The 17,208-nt window shown below is 41.9% G+C and overlaps 1 protein-coding gene across 1 annotated transcript in view; it reads left to right on the top strand.

Annotated features, from left to right (window-relative positions):
* The window catches only part of LOC144741020 (coiled-coil domain-containing protein 33-like), an 86,329-nt gene that overhangs the window by 66,407 nt on the left and 2,714 nt on the right, over window positions 1-17,208 (top strand). The window contains exons 15-22 of the mRNA XM_078623712.1: window positions 4,119-4,360; window positions 5,912-5,957; window positions 7,878-8,073; window positions 8,739-8,827; window positions 11,586-11,717; window positions 13,877-13,958; window positions 15,545-15,663; window positions 16,301-16,387. Coding sequence (XP_078479838.1) covers window positions 4,119-4,360; window positions 5,912-5,957; window positions 7,878-8,073; window positions 8,739-8,827; window positions 11,586-11,717; window positions 13,877-13,958; window positions 15,545-15,663; window positions 16,301-16,387 — 993 coding nt within the window. The remainder of the gene's footprint in view (window positions 1-4,118; window positions 4,361-5,911; window positions 5,958-7,877; window positions 8,074-8,738; window positions 8,828-11,585; window positions 11,718-13,876; window positions 13,959-15,544; window positions 15,664-16,300; window positions 16,388-17,208) is intronic.

The following is a 17,208-nucleotide window of genomic DNA, read 5'->3' on the forward strand; positions in this document are numbered from 1 at the left end:
GCCTCCTGAAGGCAGGAAACCCCCTACAAGCAACGCCCAGTGTGACGAGGCTGATTGTGCCAATTATGTCACCTATCCCCGGCCATCACCTCCCATGCGCACCTCCCATTAGCACGGTTAGATACGTATGGTGTGAAAGAAGTTCAACATACATCCAGCAGCACTGACTGGACCAGAGGTGACACTTTTTTTGTTATCAACTATTTTCGTGTTATCCGATGAGCTGACAATTCAAAAACCGATGATCGGTAGAGTGATTTATTACGTAAATAATTCGACAGCACTGCTCTAAACATTCATATACTTTTTCAGTACACGGTGCACATTTTATGTTTGAATGCATATTTATTTCCCATATACAATGTCAGTGTGGATTGAATACATGCTTTTCTGTTTGGCTAATGGACAGTACATAGGTCTTCCTAATGCATATGTGCCTAGCACACTCACTTGAAGTTGTCAGGCGACAGGCATTCAGACCCTGGAAAGCTTTTAGCAGAAGGTCAACGGAAATTGCTGCTTAGAAATGTTCTCCCCTTTTGTCATGCTGCTGTAAAAGCCTTTTATATGCAAGGATACAAAAGAACAAAATATATAAAATATATCCCGAGGAATGTCGAAAATGTTAATGTTTTTTCACAAGTCAAAAAAAAAGCCACAAATGACTTCAAAAGTCTCACGTAAACAAAAAAACACTCTTTAAATGTTGTGTATATTCCACATAGTGGAAACAATACAACAACACAGCAGTCTGCTTTCCGGCATTGGCCTTGGTGTTTTTTGATATCTAACCAAATTCTCTATCTCAGTCATTAAAAATTTAGGGACCACCACAGACCAATAGGCAAATAGGGAGGTGATTTGGTTTGACCTGATGGTAATAGATTCTGGCAGTATAATATCACTCCAGGGGCTGTGCAGCCATAAACATGGGCCGTATTTCAGCGTACGCATGGCACGACTGCTTGCCTGCAGGACCTGATAAGACTCTCGCTTGAAGTTTGTTAATATGTGTAAATCTATCACTTCCATAAAATGTATCTCAGATTACGATTGACCTCCAAATTGGGTCCAGGCAGGCCAAAGAATATTGGATATAGACTGTGACCTTACTGGGTGCAGGAGGACTGTTTATGGAAATAAAATGCACTGTTTTTTTTCTTTTTAGTCACGTGTAGGGAGAAAACATCTTGGTACAATGAAGCAACTATTATGTGCTTTTCAATTAATGAACAATGGCTTTGGATGTTTGATAACTGCTCAAATTTTGGATAAATAAGCACTGTAATGTGTTTTTGGGTGACTGACCAATAGATTGCATTTGTGTCTTCCTTGAAAGATATTTTCTGTGTACGCACCCTGCTATAGAAGTACTTTATGGTATGTTCCCTCTCATGGTAAGTTTGTTAGAGTAAATTAAAAATTACATGCGAAAAATACAGCACAGCACACGATTTAGCAAGTCGTGGGTGGCATTTTTGTTCGCTTGTTGTATAGGGTGGGCCAGATGTCGTGACCTCCGATTAATTGACCCCCTAGCATATATTGCCTTTGCATATTCATTTCTGTTTTAAATGAACCTTAAAAATAGGACGTTTTAGAGAATTAAGTGTGAGTCACAGGGGCATCTGGACACCCCTGTACAATTAACGCAACGACCTGAATTTTATTCCTGCTCATGGTTAGCGTCAGTGGCAAGTAACATCGGCACCGGGCTTCGGTTTCCCTTCCCCAGCCCACATCGACCAGCGTGGTGAAGTATGGTCAAAGAACGCCATGACTTACACAGCACCGCAGTCGTCATCCAGCAGTGGATTGACAAGAGGGCTGCAATTAAATGTATCCATCAGCGCACAGTGTTGTGGCCATTGTGTTTTAAGAGTATATGGCTATGTATGGATATTACTCACCAACGCCACATTTCCATCCCACATAGGTGCCATTAGTGGTTGCATTTTTTTGTGTAACTTTTAACATCAAAATGTGTGCATTTGTAGTAATTTCCTACTGTTTGCTTCCATTGACTGGATAATTAAAAGGCCAAACTGTAGAAAAATAATCACCATGTCCACAGATGGATAGCACTTGTAATTTCGGTAAATTGCTCATGAATAAACATGCCTCATCTGGCTCAATTAAGTTATGCTCCTTGCTTGCCTAAATTATGTTCCTTGGACAATGTACAAGCCACCAATAAAAAGGCTAACCCCATCAGCTAAGCAAGAGCATGCATCTGTTTAAAGAGGCATTATGTGAAAATTAATTACATGTGGCCATGCTCTGAATTAACAAAACACTGATTGTAGGTGCAGAACAGATGCACTTATGTGATTCTTTTTTCGTTTTCTACATTGGATTCTTAACATTTTCTGGGAGATATTTAAATCGCAACACCTGCTTATGTATGCACGTATTTTGTAAACGAACATATGTAGATGCATTTTATTTTTTACTTACGTTACCAAATATATATTGCAGTGTTCTCCATCATTATTTGTTCACCACTTTCTGGTTAACTCCGTGAACTGCTGCACCTCTCTCCAATCAATATCTACGCCAGTGTTATTCACGAATTCTCAGAAAGGGGGACCACTTTCGCCGATAAGACATCATCGGTGTGAGGGCCGCCACACATCTGAAACCATCGGGGTTTGACAGCAGCACGTGATAAACCACTTCGTAGGGCTTTCCTTTGTGGACAGGTGGCTACATAGCTCAGTGGGCCAAAATAAAAATTGTTCGTTTTCACACTGTAGCCAAACGTGCTAATCGGAGGTGCAATCCCTCAATGTTCAGGATTGTTTGGTATGGAAATATATGTAATGCCCGTGCATATTGTTCTGCAACCTCCAGTTCGATTGAGGTTAAAGGCGTGTTTCTGATTCTGTTGCTCACAATTTAGTGCTGAACAGATAAACACTTTCTTGTAAATTCTGTAAATACTTGCAGTTGCTCGTGTGATTTATCGTATGCTTTCCTTTAAGCCACACAATTTCCTTTTCTCATTACATAAGACCAAATCTTATTCCAATCCTGCAGCATGATCTTGTTTAAACGCAGTGGGCGGCATTCAAAAGCTCAGCGACTCCATAACACAATTAATATTAAACAAAAAGTGTTAAACACTAAACAGGATGAGTAACGCTTTGATCTGCTTTCTGTGTATCAAGCATTCTGCTCAAGGTTTCATCACCCTCATGTATATGAGGAAAGAGGCTGCATTCAATGTTCATCGCTCAATTGCCCACTTGCATGTTAAATATCTTACCAACACTTCACGACCAATATCATTCATAATAAAGTTGTTTGGGTTAGATAGCGTAAGTGTAAATGTGTTGTTAACCTATGAGACATCTCCTTTACCAGTGGCAAAATATAGTAATAGGTTTTTACCCTTTCAACTGGTACAAAAACTGACACATTTATACAAGGCATCATGTTTGCAATAACTACAACACAAGCAGTCAAAATGCAAACAAAAAGAAACAACTCTGATAATGATATGCACTGTCCTTGAAGTTGATTGGTCCACACAAAAAGCTGTCTCGGGTGTGGACGAATCAACTTCAAGGACAGTGCATATCATTATCAGAGTTGTTTTTTGTTTGTTTGCATTATGACTGCTTGTGTTGTGGTTATTGCAAACATGATGCCTTGTATAAAGGTGTCAGTTTTTGTACCAGTTGAAAGGGTAAAAACCTATTACTATGTGTTGTTAACCTGCCACCACCAGACAGCCAATTAGTAAGGTTTGTCACTTAAACAAAACATGGCAATTATTTGCAACTAATTGGCAAAATTGTCGATTTTTCCAGAATTCTGCAGCCTTCCCCAGCCAGAATTCTGGCAAAATCACCCACCGATGCTGCATGTAATTACCAGCGAAACTTCCTACTCAAATTGTAGATGTTGTGGATTTACTCTCCAACACACCGGTGGGCTGAAGTAGTAACTAAATGGCAATCTAACCCAAAAAAACCTTTATTTTGACAAAGCATTTTGATGGTGAACATTACATCTTTAGCAGTGGGTGTGCGGGGGGGGGAGAGACACAGCCCTCTGCAGCCCTCCCCAGCTATAAAGTTGCAATATAATTTGGTCCGTTGTTTCATTCGCAGGAGCCGACGCCGCCATTGCCTCCTTACGATGCGCTGGCGCGAGTGCTGCCCGATTTCGAGCAGCTCTTCCGTGTGGCTACCCCTACCCAGCAGCGCTCGGAGAGGCAGCCAGACTCCCAGACCCAGCAACAACCGCCCACTCTACAGAACGCGGCCACACACCAATTGCAATCAAGCAAGAACTCCACATCCTCGGACAAATCAAAGGCTCACCAGGACCAAAATGACGGCCAGCCACCAGAGTGAGTAGATGTTGTCCTGCGGTTTAAAGTCAGTGCTTCACTACCTGCCGTGATGTGCGGTTCATGACAAAAAAGGATCGTGGTCATTAATAAAAGTGAACAACAATGGAAACGGGCACAAATAAGCGTGGGCAGATGCATTCTTGGACTTACATTGAGAAACAAGAAGAGATTGGAGAACACACGCAGGTTATCTTCTTGGTTCTTTTGGTAAAGTCACGTAGAATGGAAATAATAAAATAATAAAAATATAACATGATAAAATAATTCTCACGACGTTTCGGCCACAACGCAAGCAGCCGTCCTCAGGTGGAGAACAGGTCTGTCTTCTCGACAGGCCGTCCTCAGGTGAAGAACAGGTCTGTCTTCTCGACAGACCTGTTCTTCACCTGAGGACGGCTGCTTGCGTTGTGGTCGAAACGTCGTGAGAATTATTTTATTATGTTTTATTTTTATTATTTTATTATTTCCATTCTACGTGACTTTACCGAAAGAACCAAGAAGATGAATCCCTGCAGTCACGAAAGCTTTAAATCGAGACACGCAGTCTAATTACATCATTTAACTCGCAGGCTTTCGCGACCAATATCCATAATAGAGGTTTTTTGGGTTCGATCACTTAAATATGTAAACACATCTGGCTGTCGCCTGATGAAGCTAGTCGTACTCAGATTATAAATGTTGTGGCTTGGCTCTCCAACACACCGGTGTGCTGTACTAGTGACAAATTGGCATATTCTGTTTATGTGACAAACCTTACTAGTTGGCTGTGCCGGGTGGTGGCGGGTTTTAACGACACATTTATATATTTTACGCGATCTAACCCAAAAAAAACCTCTTATGAATAATTACATCATTGCTACTTCTTGCACGCGATCAAATTCATCATGATTTGCTAATAAAATACCGTGGTCTCATGCTTACTCGGAATGTTTCATCCACACTTGAATGGTGATGGTGCATTCATTTTTGTTTACGCGTCAACTCAATTACTTAATTTCATAAATGATGGATATTTTATCACATCACAGAATCCTGACGGAAGCCGGGGGGTGCAATCCAAATGACGTGACTCTTAATCTTGCAGTAGACTTTGGTTCCAACACATTCTAACACTTTATTGTTTAAGAACGCCACCTTGTGGGCCGTGTATGCAATAACTAATAGTCTCTGTATTCACGATTGTGTAAATAGCACCGTTCTTTATTCCAGTACAGTAATGTACTCTATTATGAATAAGTGCTGTGAAATGAAATACAGTGTGGTATAATCCCTGGCTACTGACTGGTGTTGTTGGTTGTAACTACCAGTGAAACGTCATACCCAAATGTGTTCAATGTTGTTGATTGTACACCAACAGACCGGTGTCCTGAAACAGTGATAAATTGGCACACTTGTTCACGTGGCAAGATTATTAATTGACTGTCGGGTGGAGGGGGGGTGTGCAACAAACGTTTAACTTACAAGATCTGACCCAAAAAACGATTTTGAATCAAAATACAATGCAGTACTTTATTGTTACATTTGTGTGCATGTTTTTGTTTGTTTCAGTAACCTTGATGGAGATATCACCACTATTCACAATTACCAGATTAAGGTGGGTACATAGAGCTGGTAGCGGATGCAAAAACAATAATGTTGGAATATTTACCATGGCTAAATTCAGGCCCGGACCTGGGCCATAGGGCAATTGTCCGGTGGGCCGGTCCATTCCGAGGACCAGTGGGGGGCCGGTCTGTGGGAGAATTTGCAAATGTGATCAAAGTACAGGTTTTTTGGGTTAGATCGCGTAAACATAAACATATCCTATTCTATAAAAATATACACGCGCTTTGCTTATTTACGCTCTCAGTTGGCAGTAAGTCCCCATATTCGGCAGGACCTCAAGATTCTTTCTCACCGGCCCATTTGTGTTTTGTGGACCAGCCCCAAATGGGCCAATGAGATCACACGGCAATTTTGACCCGCTGTGTTTCCAAAATGCCCAGGCCGATTTTTTCATCCCAGTCCGTCACTGGCTCTACTGATACACAAAGTCATGGGTGTGTATAGTGCGGATGAGTAATGTTTATTATACCAATTGTACTCGGGCAATATAAAATATAACACTCATAGCGTTTTATTGTAAGCTCTTAATTTATTATCACCATATTCTTTTACCTTCAAGTGTTGTCGGACTGTAAATGGCCACCACAGGGGCAAATGCTACCTCTCCCCCCACCCCCCTGTATTATTTTTCACCTTTTGGGCCTCCACTCTATAGTATTTTTCTTTCTATAACTTTATTTTCAACACACTTTCCAACATCATTACAGTTATGCCAATAAACCTTTCTGGGTTACGACCTACTATTGGTTATTCTCGTGGTTTATCAATGCGCTGTGAGGATGCCAGCTGGGAGGGAGGGGGGATTAGCTGGTGGGGTTTTATCATGGCATATCCTGCCACTTTTCTCACTTAATTACTTTTGCTTTAATAACAGCCCCTGTACTTTTCCTAATTTCTTCATTCCTTAATCTATCTCTTCGACTGATTACAAACACACTTTTCTCCATAGATATTTAGTCGAGGAGATGAGTGTGTGCTTTTTACATCAATCGTTTAAACTACGATACGAGCCTTCTCTCTCACCTGAAGACGATTGCCTGTCTTGCGATCGAAACGTCGTGATCTATTATTTTTCTATCTTCGTGACTTTGCCGAAAGACCCAAAGAGTACGATGCAAGATTGACACTTGCTAGAGATATCCACAACGGTGTATATTCAGGAAAAAAAAATCTGCCACCTAAACATCAAAGAACACTGCCGCCATCTTGGAAAAATGGTGGCCATCTTTGATGTTATTATGAAGTGACCCCAGGAATGTGGTGCATGTATCACCATTTGAAATACTTCATGTTATCTGCTCCACTATTTGGGCAAAATTTGTCCAATTAGGAAAATGTGTATAAGAATGCAATTTTTATTGGCAATCCTCCACTGGCAGCCCCTGAGCCATGCCAGGGGCCACCGTTTGCATGAGACAACCACTGTAGACTTCCCACAAAGGGGTATTTATTTTATTAACCATGGAGGGACGGTCTGACCGATTTGTAAATATTACAACCATGGTTTGACCCGGCGACCTTCTGATTTCAATTTCTTTAACTGCAGCAGCACCATCCGGGGTTTGATTTCCAAATGTGAAATCTGAATTGGTCAAATCAGTGCTTGATTTTAGCCGGAACGGTCCTGAATGCTGTTCCAGGAATTATTTTTAGCAGATCAAATTCATTTCGCCTCATGTTTTCCACATGATAGTGTTCATATGATTAGGAACTTGTACATAGAATTATAGGAATTTAGGGTTTACAGATATAAGATTATTATAGATACGTGTATCTTGAACTCTGGTGGTATTGCTTTTTGCCAACAATCCTTACTTCAAGGTAGCCCTGGTTAACACCATCATTCATTATTTAAAACTGCACGTGCCATGCTCATCATCAATGGCATGAAATCGGTGTGTGCCAGCAGGAAGTGGAGACGTACCGTGTGGGCATGCGGCGCATGGCGGAGGACATCCTGTCCCTGAGAAACGAGGTGATGCGTCTGGAGATTGAGAAGAGTGAGCTGCGACGGCAGATGAGCCTGCACAGGGATGCAGGACGCTTGCTCCTCAGCGATGGCCAGTTTGACGTCATGACAAAGGAAGAGCTCATTGGCCGGCTAGGTTGGTGGCCTTCACCTCCCAACACAAGTGGTCTAATCACTGGGTCCCACTCTCGCACTCTGTAAGCAATACCACGACACACCTGGCAACACTGGCTAGCCATCGGACAAAGACGGTCACCGCATCGTGCTCTTTCAGATGCGCTTCTGCGGCCGTCTGGAACGCTCTTCTTTCCGATATGAGGAAGCCACTGGAGCTTTGCACTTTTAAATCTAGATTGAAAACTCGATTTCTTTTAACTGCTATTTGTGTTTAGTTTGTTGTCCTTCCCCTGCACCTCCGACTAGCACGGTTGGCTAAGTACAGTGCGAAAGAAGTTCAACATACCATAAAACACCTGGCAATACAGCAGTTCTAAATGAGAGCAGCCCCGTAGCATCTAAGTGGATAGAGGGGGCTGAGCTTCTTCCTGCTGTCCTGTCAAAAAATGTTGGCACAATATTTAATACCAGTAGTGGATTTATCATTGGGTGTGAAGTTGCAAGTGAGTGATGAAAATGTGTAGGATTAATGCAGGAATTAACACCAATCCTGATTTGGGCCACTTATATGTGTGGAAATAATGTGTGCAATAGGGTCACGGATAAGAGAAGGAGTTGTATATTGTATTTAATCCTCATGGAGACTTGTATAATTGGTTTCCTGACGTGTTTCCTTTTTTTCAGTGGAATTAAAACAGAAGCTGGCGAGCGAGACTGTCACTCTACGGAGCTACAAGGAAAAAGTTCAAAAACTGCAGAATGAATTGATTTGGGTATGTTTCTATTTCGGTAACTTTAGCAGCTCTTTTCAAGAATCCACCAGAACCATGACAATTACAATTGCCCATGAATAATTATGATGGTACACGGCTACCTTGGTAAAATGGTTAGTGCAGTGGACTTTGCAATCCAGAGGTCTGCTGGTTCTCTTTTGCCAGAGAGATAGATGGAGCAAAGTGTGTGCCCTTAAGTCCCCGCGTCTCTGTCCACCCGGCGGTATAAATGTGTACACCACAGCAGTGGCGTCACGAGGGGGGAGCGGGGGGGGGAGGTGCGGACCGCACCCGGTGACACCATCAGAGGGAGTGACACCAAATTACTGTCTGTTAAATCTTGATTTGAGGCTTTTGTGACTGCAGGAATTCATACTCTTTTCGGTAAAGTCACGTAGGTATAAAATAAAATAAATCACGACGTTTATAACCCTTGAGCTACACCCATTTCAAACCTTTTGAAACAGTCTGCCTCAGCAGCAGACCATGCTTTCCCACATGATGATGGACGCTTGTGTTGTGCCCGAAACGTCGTGATTTATGTTATTTTATTTTATACCTACGTGACTTTACCGAAAGAACCAAAGAGTATGTCTGTTAATTGTTTGTGCAGTGTTTCAGCAGACATTTATTATAACAACAAAAACATTTTTCGTAAGCCCAGCTTACATGTATTGTATCAATATACCTACAAGGCTAAACTCGATGCTAATTTACTTTTTGAACCTTCTAATGCGCTCCGGTCAGAGCTCTCATTGTTACCCAATTACAATGACGCTTCGAATCACGTGGTTTCGTCTGCACACGCTACAAGTACACACAGTATTTGTGAATCTATATCAATAACTTTTTTTGAGAATGAAGTAGTAATTAAAGGAAATATTGTAATTTAAAGGTGTCATTTTAATTTTACTAGTTATGCCACTATTATTGCCATTTCATTCAGTGATATACTGGAATTACGATATACGAGCAACATTTGTACAAAAAACATTACACTAAGGATTCTGTACGATCTGGTACGGGCGGAGGTCCATGAGGGGTAACACCATGAGTTACCGCACTGGGTGACACTAACCCGAGTGACGCCACTGCACCACAGTTAGTTGATCGACAGGTCGTGGGTGGAGGGGTAAATGTGGTTACTCCCACCTGGCCAGTGTGGAAGAGTAGGCCAAATACATTAGATGTTTCCGCAAACTATAAATGCATAGAATCATAGGTGTGAAAATGTAATGCTAAATGGAAAAATGCCAAATGTAACAGAGCACATGAAACAATGCAATATACAAACAAAACACAAACTTGATTTGTTGTGTGTCTCTCTCTGTGTGTATCTGTGTTGTCTTTCTCTGCTTGTGTGTCTGTCTGTGTGTCTCCGTGTCTGTGTTTTGTCTCGGTCTCAAATTGAGTTCTACCTGATGACGACTGCTTGTGTTGCAATCGAAACGTCGTATTCTATTATTTCATTAATTTTCTTTCTCCGTGACTTTACCGAAAGAACCAAAGAGTAAACAAAACACACAAAATAGATTATTGAATCGATTCGTAACCCAGAATTATAACTTTTTCATCACATCGCTGTGGAAGAGATGGGGGTAGTGGGGGTGAATTATTACACGCAGGGCTGATGGAGCAAGCAGAACTGTACAAATAAGACTGAAAGGAAAATAGAAAAAAAATGTAGGGAACATTTTTTTACAAAAATTTGCAAAGGTTTTAACCACGACCACGAATTCATCAAGTCGCTGTGGGGCTGGCTGTGATATCGTCACTGGCCGATTCATGTGGAGGCTTTAAGGGCCGCAGCCCTGGGATTGGATTTTGAGGACCACACAAACATGCATGCTACTGTATAATGGTTGAACCGCAATACAGAAGCGCTGTCATAAATGACTCGATTTTTTGGTTACCGATTTTAAACTACATAAATATAAGATAAAGGTAATTTGGTCTTTACAGCAATGTATATTACCACCAGTCATTAGCCGAAATTAAAATCATTTTGTTGGTTTTAACTTATGTTTATCTTACCAGATCACGTGTCGTTTTACAAAAATAACTGAACAAAATAACCAAGATAAGTAACTATGGCATGTTTGGCATCGAGCACAGGTAAAGGGAAGACATTCAATATACAAAGAGCAGCCGTCAAAACTTGAATGGCCACGGGCCCTCCCCCCCCCCCCCCAGCATTAGACGTTAATCGACCCTTGGTTGTGTGCCTTGTAGTAATAGGTTTTTACCCTTTCAACTGGTACAAAAAACTGACACCTTTATACATCCATGTTTGCAATAACCACAACACAAGCAGTCATAATGCAAACAAAAAGAAACAACTCTGATAATGATATGCACTGTCCTTGAAGCTGATTGGTCCACACCCGAGACAGCTTTTCTTAGAGCCTAGTCTCCATTGGTGTTGGACCAGATGACGCCAAAAGGCGTACAACTCAAAAACAGCGCACTATTAGAGTATTGAGAGCTCGGGGTAAGCATTTACACTATGAGACCTCCTTTACCAGTGACAAAATATAGCAATAGGTTTTTACCCTTTCAACTTCAAGGACAGTGCCTATCATTATCAGAGTTGTTTATTTTTGTTTGCATTTTGACTGCTTGTGTTGTGGTTATTGCAAACATGATGCCTTGTATAAAGGTGTCAGTTTTTTGTACCAGTTGAAAGGGTAAAAACCTATTACTATATTTTGTCACTGCTAAAGGAGATGTCTCATAGTGTGTGCCTTGTGTTTCGCAGAAAGCCGATCGGGAGAAGGAGCTGGTTCGGTTGCAGCAGGCTCACCGGCAGCAGCAGGCGGTGCTGCTGCGCTACCAGGAGAGGGCAGCACGGCCGGCACGGCTGGAGGACACGGTGCGGCAACAGGAAAAGGTGATTTCGCCGCAGACTTCGAGACGTCTCGCTTCCACTGACGTTCTCTCGCGCGCTGTAAACAAAACGGATTGTCTCGCCTGGCGATCGGGTCGTATTGAGTCACGCCAATGACTTGGACTCGTGTAGGAGTAAACTCCTACTCGTGTAGGAGTAATCTCCAAGCCAAACGAGGCCATAAGGAAACTGGAGCCCTGTGTGAGTAATGTTACATTGGTCATTGTAAGACCTATCAATGTGTAGATAGTTTATAACATGAGTGGGTGTTTTATATTTACAATCATGCGTTAGCCCACTGAAACTAAAGGTTTACTTTCCCAAGATACTTGGACCACAGAGGCAATAAAAAAAAAGTTGGCCTTAGCTATTGTGACCCCACAAACTATTGGCCAATATCAAACATGAGTACGATTTCGAAGGTCATAGAACTGCCTTTGTCTAAAGCAGTTACTTCCCCACGTTCCTGCGACGGGCAGATTCAGCCCGTTGCAGTAATGGGGGGGGGGGGGGGGTGTTTTCATAAATATATGCTTTATATTTTATTTCTTCAAGTTTTTACGACGCTTGGCACAAATTCCGACAGCATACTGACCGAGGTTGCAGCGAGTAGCCACCGCAATTACGTAGCCTCTATCATTGGAATTTCACAAAGTTGCTCGTAGGTGATTCCATTGATGACTGGAAGACAGGTATCGTGATGTAAACCACCAGTGCTGGGTGTCCACTAGTTCTTCTGGGGACTCAGAGACCACATGCGCGTGTCTGATGGAGAAGAGACACTCCATCACATTTGCGTTATACTGGTAGGAACCCACTGGTTCCACCAGCCCACAGGGGATTATTGTGTCCGTCCGTCGTGCAGGGAGGGGCTGGGTGGGGAGAGAGGGGCTGGGTGGGGAGGGGAGGATGGGTAGGGGCTGGGTGGGGAGGGTGGGGCTGGGTGGGGAGGGGAGGGTGCGGAGGGCTGGGTGGGGAGGGTGGGGAGGGGCTGGATGGGGAGGGGTGGGGAGGGGCTGGGTGGGGAGGGTGGGGCTGGGTGGGGGGTGGGAGGAGTGGGGCTGGGTGGGGAGGGGCTGGTCACCCCGTGGTGCCCTTATAAAACTCAACGTTTAACCTACTCACGCCGGCTTGTGCCCGCCCTCACAGTCGGGCATATTTGCGGAATACACCACGCCGCCGTTGACCCTGGCCATTGACCGAGCAACCCAACTTTCCTACCAGCTCCCTCCGCAGGAATGCGTTTTACTTGAACTATCTGCACACATTCCCTGAAACCCGATGCAAAATGTGTTGTTTCCTCAAATTGGTGCCATGAGTTGCCACTGCTCTACCTCATTGCTTAACTTAAGCATGATTTTTTTTAGATATTTTATTTATTTGAGATTGCTTCGTACTTTTATTTTAGATTTGGGAGTAATGTAGTGGACCTCATGTTATGTATAGGTCTCTTCAAGAATGTAGCTTTTTTAAAGGAGGAAGTTTACGCTTTCAATACCATTTTAATGATGAAGATGAGAAACCATTCCTTTACAAGCGGTGAAGTGTAATAATTTAATTGCAGGTCGTTTTAGGCATTTAAAAGTTTAAATGTATATACTCTCATGGACAGTCGTGTATGCCTAATCTGTATTCTAAAAACGAAGGTATTTAATAGATAAATAGATTTAATTTATTTCAGCAGGAAGGGCCCAATGAGCGAAACAATTTTTTTTTTTACCAGATAAGGCCTACTGAGTTAACTACATCTTTTTCAGAAGCGACCTGGCCACAACTGATAGCTCAACGAAGTGGCTTATCATGTTGAATTTTTTTATCAGCTGGGATCTTAGTTCATGATACCATGCACAGTCTATCGTGGTGATGTGTAATTTAAAGTTACTTACCAGGCTTCAAACTTCGTTGTATTTGATAAAGGCTATACATTGACATTACGATTACTCGTTATGTGAGTTGTATCTATTGCGTGCTGTTAAAATAAAGTATTTCCGTGAATGCTTTAGAAAATTAATGATTATTTGTATTAACTAACATTTCAGGTAAGCTGGAAATATTGGTAACTGTGGCCCATGACCGTTCATAATGTTTTAGCAAAGTTAATTTATAATTTAATTTCACGTGCATTAATCATGAAGTGACGGTCCTTACCATCATCCCCATAGGTGATAGAAAAAATGGAAAAATTGCTGGAAAGAAGCGTTGCATCAAATACAAATGGAAAAACTGAAAACAAATCACATAAAGGTAATGTTGTATTTTTTACGTAATTCTATTTTCCTCTCAGTATTGTGCGAGTGTTGTTATTTTGCAATAGAGGCATTGTAATTTTTTAAAGCAAGGTAAATAACATTACGGTGGTTAATTCGAGAAGACATAAATGTAGTAATTGTGTAAAAAAAACTAAGCTAAACTATTGTTCACTTTATCAAGCAATACCCATTGAGCTATACAGCTCTTTTTCAGAAGCAACCTGGCCACAAATGATAGCTCAGTGATGTGGCTTATCATGTGGAAATGTCTAGAGCAGCCGAATACTCTCAAGAACATGTGTGGCCAGATAGTTGAGTTGGCACTGCTAAGATCCTGAAGTCGAATCTAAGTTTCGGCCACGTGTGGTTACACCGGGCTCTCAAGTGTCGTGAGTTAATGGTCTCCACCCATTACTTTGCAAGAGGTCCACATTAATATTTCACGGTTCTCTATGTACAGTGAGGGAAAAAAGTATTTGATCCCCTGCTGAATTTGTACGTTTGCCCACTGAAAAAGAAATGATCAGTCTATAATTTGAATGGTAGGTTTCTTTGAACAGTGAGAGACAGAATAACAACAACAAAATCCAGAAAAACGCATGTCAAAAATGTTATAAATTGATTGGTTTTGCCACCAAGTACTAAGTCATGTTTTGCAGAGGGGTCAAATACTTATTTCCCTCATTAAAATGCAAATCAATTTATACAATTTTTGACATGCGTTTTTCTGGATTTTGTTGTTGTTATTCTCTGTCTCTCACTGTTCAAATAAACCTACCATTAAAATTATAGACTGATCATTTCTTTGTCAGTGGGCAAACGTACAAATTCAGCAGGGGATCAAATACTTTTTTCCCTCACTGTATGTATGTTGTTGAACTTCTTTCGCAACCGTACGTAGCCAACCGTGCTGATCCGAGTGGAGTAAAATTGCGAAAGAGACACAAAATATACGACGAGAAGTCTTACAGCTTTTGGAGCCGGAGGCCTGCGTTTTATTACTCACCATGGCTAACATCGGTGCCGAGTGAAATGTGAATCACGCAAAACAATGCTTGTATTGTGAGCTGAAGAATTGATATTAATCAGTGATTTGATGCATCGTTCCACCCCGAATATGAATATATATGCAAATGTGTCTCTGCTTCAAACATTTCATCTCGACTGAATCCATGATTGGGCATCACTCAGAAGCCCCTCTCTGGTACAGGGCTTCTACAGCCACCGGTGCTGTTGATGAAAAAACTCGGCTCACAATCAAAACATCGTGAGTGTAATCTCAGATGGGGGGTGGGGGTCACGACTTCCTCCAATCACATCTCTGGATTTGAAGATGCTGGTCCCCACCACAGGAAATATTAAACTTATATCAATAGCACCATCTCATGTATGTACATATGTTGAACTTCTTTCGCACCGTACGTAGCCAACCGTGCTCATCGGAGGTGCATGATGTCGATCAGACAAGTGGAGTAAAAATTGCGAAAGAAACACGACATATAAATTTAGAAAATGAGGTGTTTTTGTACATCAAAAGCCACATTGTATTCATGCTTTACGCGAAATTATGACGTCCGCCAGGTAATGAGGGTGAGCGCACCGCCAGGGATGTGCAGCTGGTGCTTTTGGTGGAAAATGCTCGCCTGCGGCATGAACTTGAGATGATTCGGACAGCTGATGTCATCCCCACCATTCACATGGTAATGATGCCTACGGTATATGGTTGACCTGAGCATTTCCTGCCTGATGCTGTTATTGACCAACGCTTATCTCTTTATTACTTCCACCTGTGCCTAAGGTTTTTCTGGTGCCTCTTGCTCTCGTATCTGGACTATTTTTGCATTCCTCGTTTGTTAGTTGCACTCGTTAATATTGCACTCGTTCTGTGCAATATTGATGTTTTTCTCTCTTGTTTTTCTTGCTGCTATGCTCATGCACCCTCGTAAAGTAGCCAGGAAACCGACTAAATGGAAGCAGCTATGCAATAAATAAAATAAACTTGAACTTTAAATATTGGTCTCCGATGTGTTTTCGAGTCGTACAGCACATTTTCGGTATTTTGTCCGACGTTTCTGTCCACATCACTGGGAGCTCCTTTGGCTTCCAGCACGTGGAGCAAAAGGCCGGACATCGTGCCGAACAACAGGTCATACAATTCGAAAACACAACGAGAGAGCTACTTGAAACAACTGAGAAAACCGACTCTCTATTTTGTTAAAAAAAATTCCCGCTGTGCGGTTTATACATTGTAATCATTTATTTAATGCTTCATATGCCACATTTTGATTAATGTGTTTTAAAAGCTTGTTTGATTGGTTCTCTTTGGTTTCATATTAGGTGGAGCCCTTTCATGACCAGGAGAAATTGGCCCTTCTTGCTCGACTGGAGAGAGCAGAAGGTCGCACACACTCTCTGGAGGAACAGGTATGATCGAGCTACTTTGGGCACGTGACAAGAACGACATATATTGAATTTCGATTTAAAGCTTTCGTGACTGCAGGGATTCATCTTCTTGGTTCTTTCGGTAAAGTCACGTAGAAGGGAAATAATAAAATAATAAAAATAAAACATAATCAAATAATTCTCACGACGTTTCGGCCACAACGCAAGCAGCCGTCCTCAGGTGAAGAACAGGTCTGTTGGAAAGACAGCGTCTGAATGTTCAGACGCTGTCTTTCTGACATACCTGTTCTTCAGGTATATATTGATTTAAAGGCCCTTTACAGCATCAATTTACCCACTGCCCAGGTACCATATTCAAACTGTTTGAGCAATCTTTATTGTCCCTGACTTACAGGATATTGAAAATTTTAGTGCCTTTTTATGGATTGACTCATGCGTCATTAGATTAGGGTACTTCAATTGAGTCCTACTTTTTAATTTTATGGTTGAGAACCATTGATGTTAGAAAGTAAATTTTCACCACTGACTCATCGCCACCTTTGCTGTAGAGCATTGCCCCATACTTCCTGAAAGAGGCAGATACTTTTTTTGGTGCATTAATCCACAACTTGATGTGTGTGGGACAGCATTCATCATACGAAAAAAAGTCAGCACATTTTGCCATCGCTATGCAGCCTGGACATCTGTGGAATGAACAGCTTCATAGCTCATCGAATTCCTCCAGTCTGAATACAGATTCGGATTCTGAGTCACATGTTCACTCACCGCGGCGCTCATCTTAAATATTGAACAAATGATCAGGTTGAACGATCGTGACTTCTCTACATTTATGCCATAATTAG

This window comes from Lampetra planeri, chromosome 3, assembly GCF_965212315.1.
Source record: "Lampetra planeri chromosome 3, kcLamPlan1.2.h2, whole genome shotgun sequence".
NCBI classification, from domain to species: Eukaryota; Metazoa; Chordata; class Hyperoartia; order Petromyzontiformes; family Petromyzontidae; genus Lampetra; species Lampetra planeri.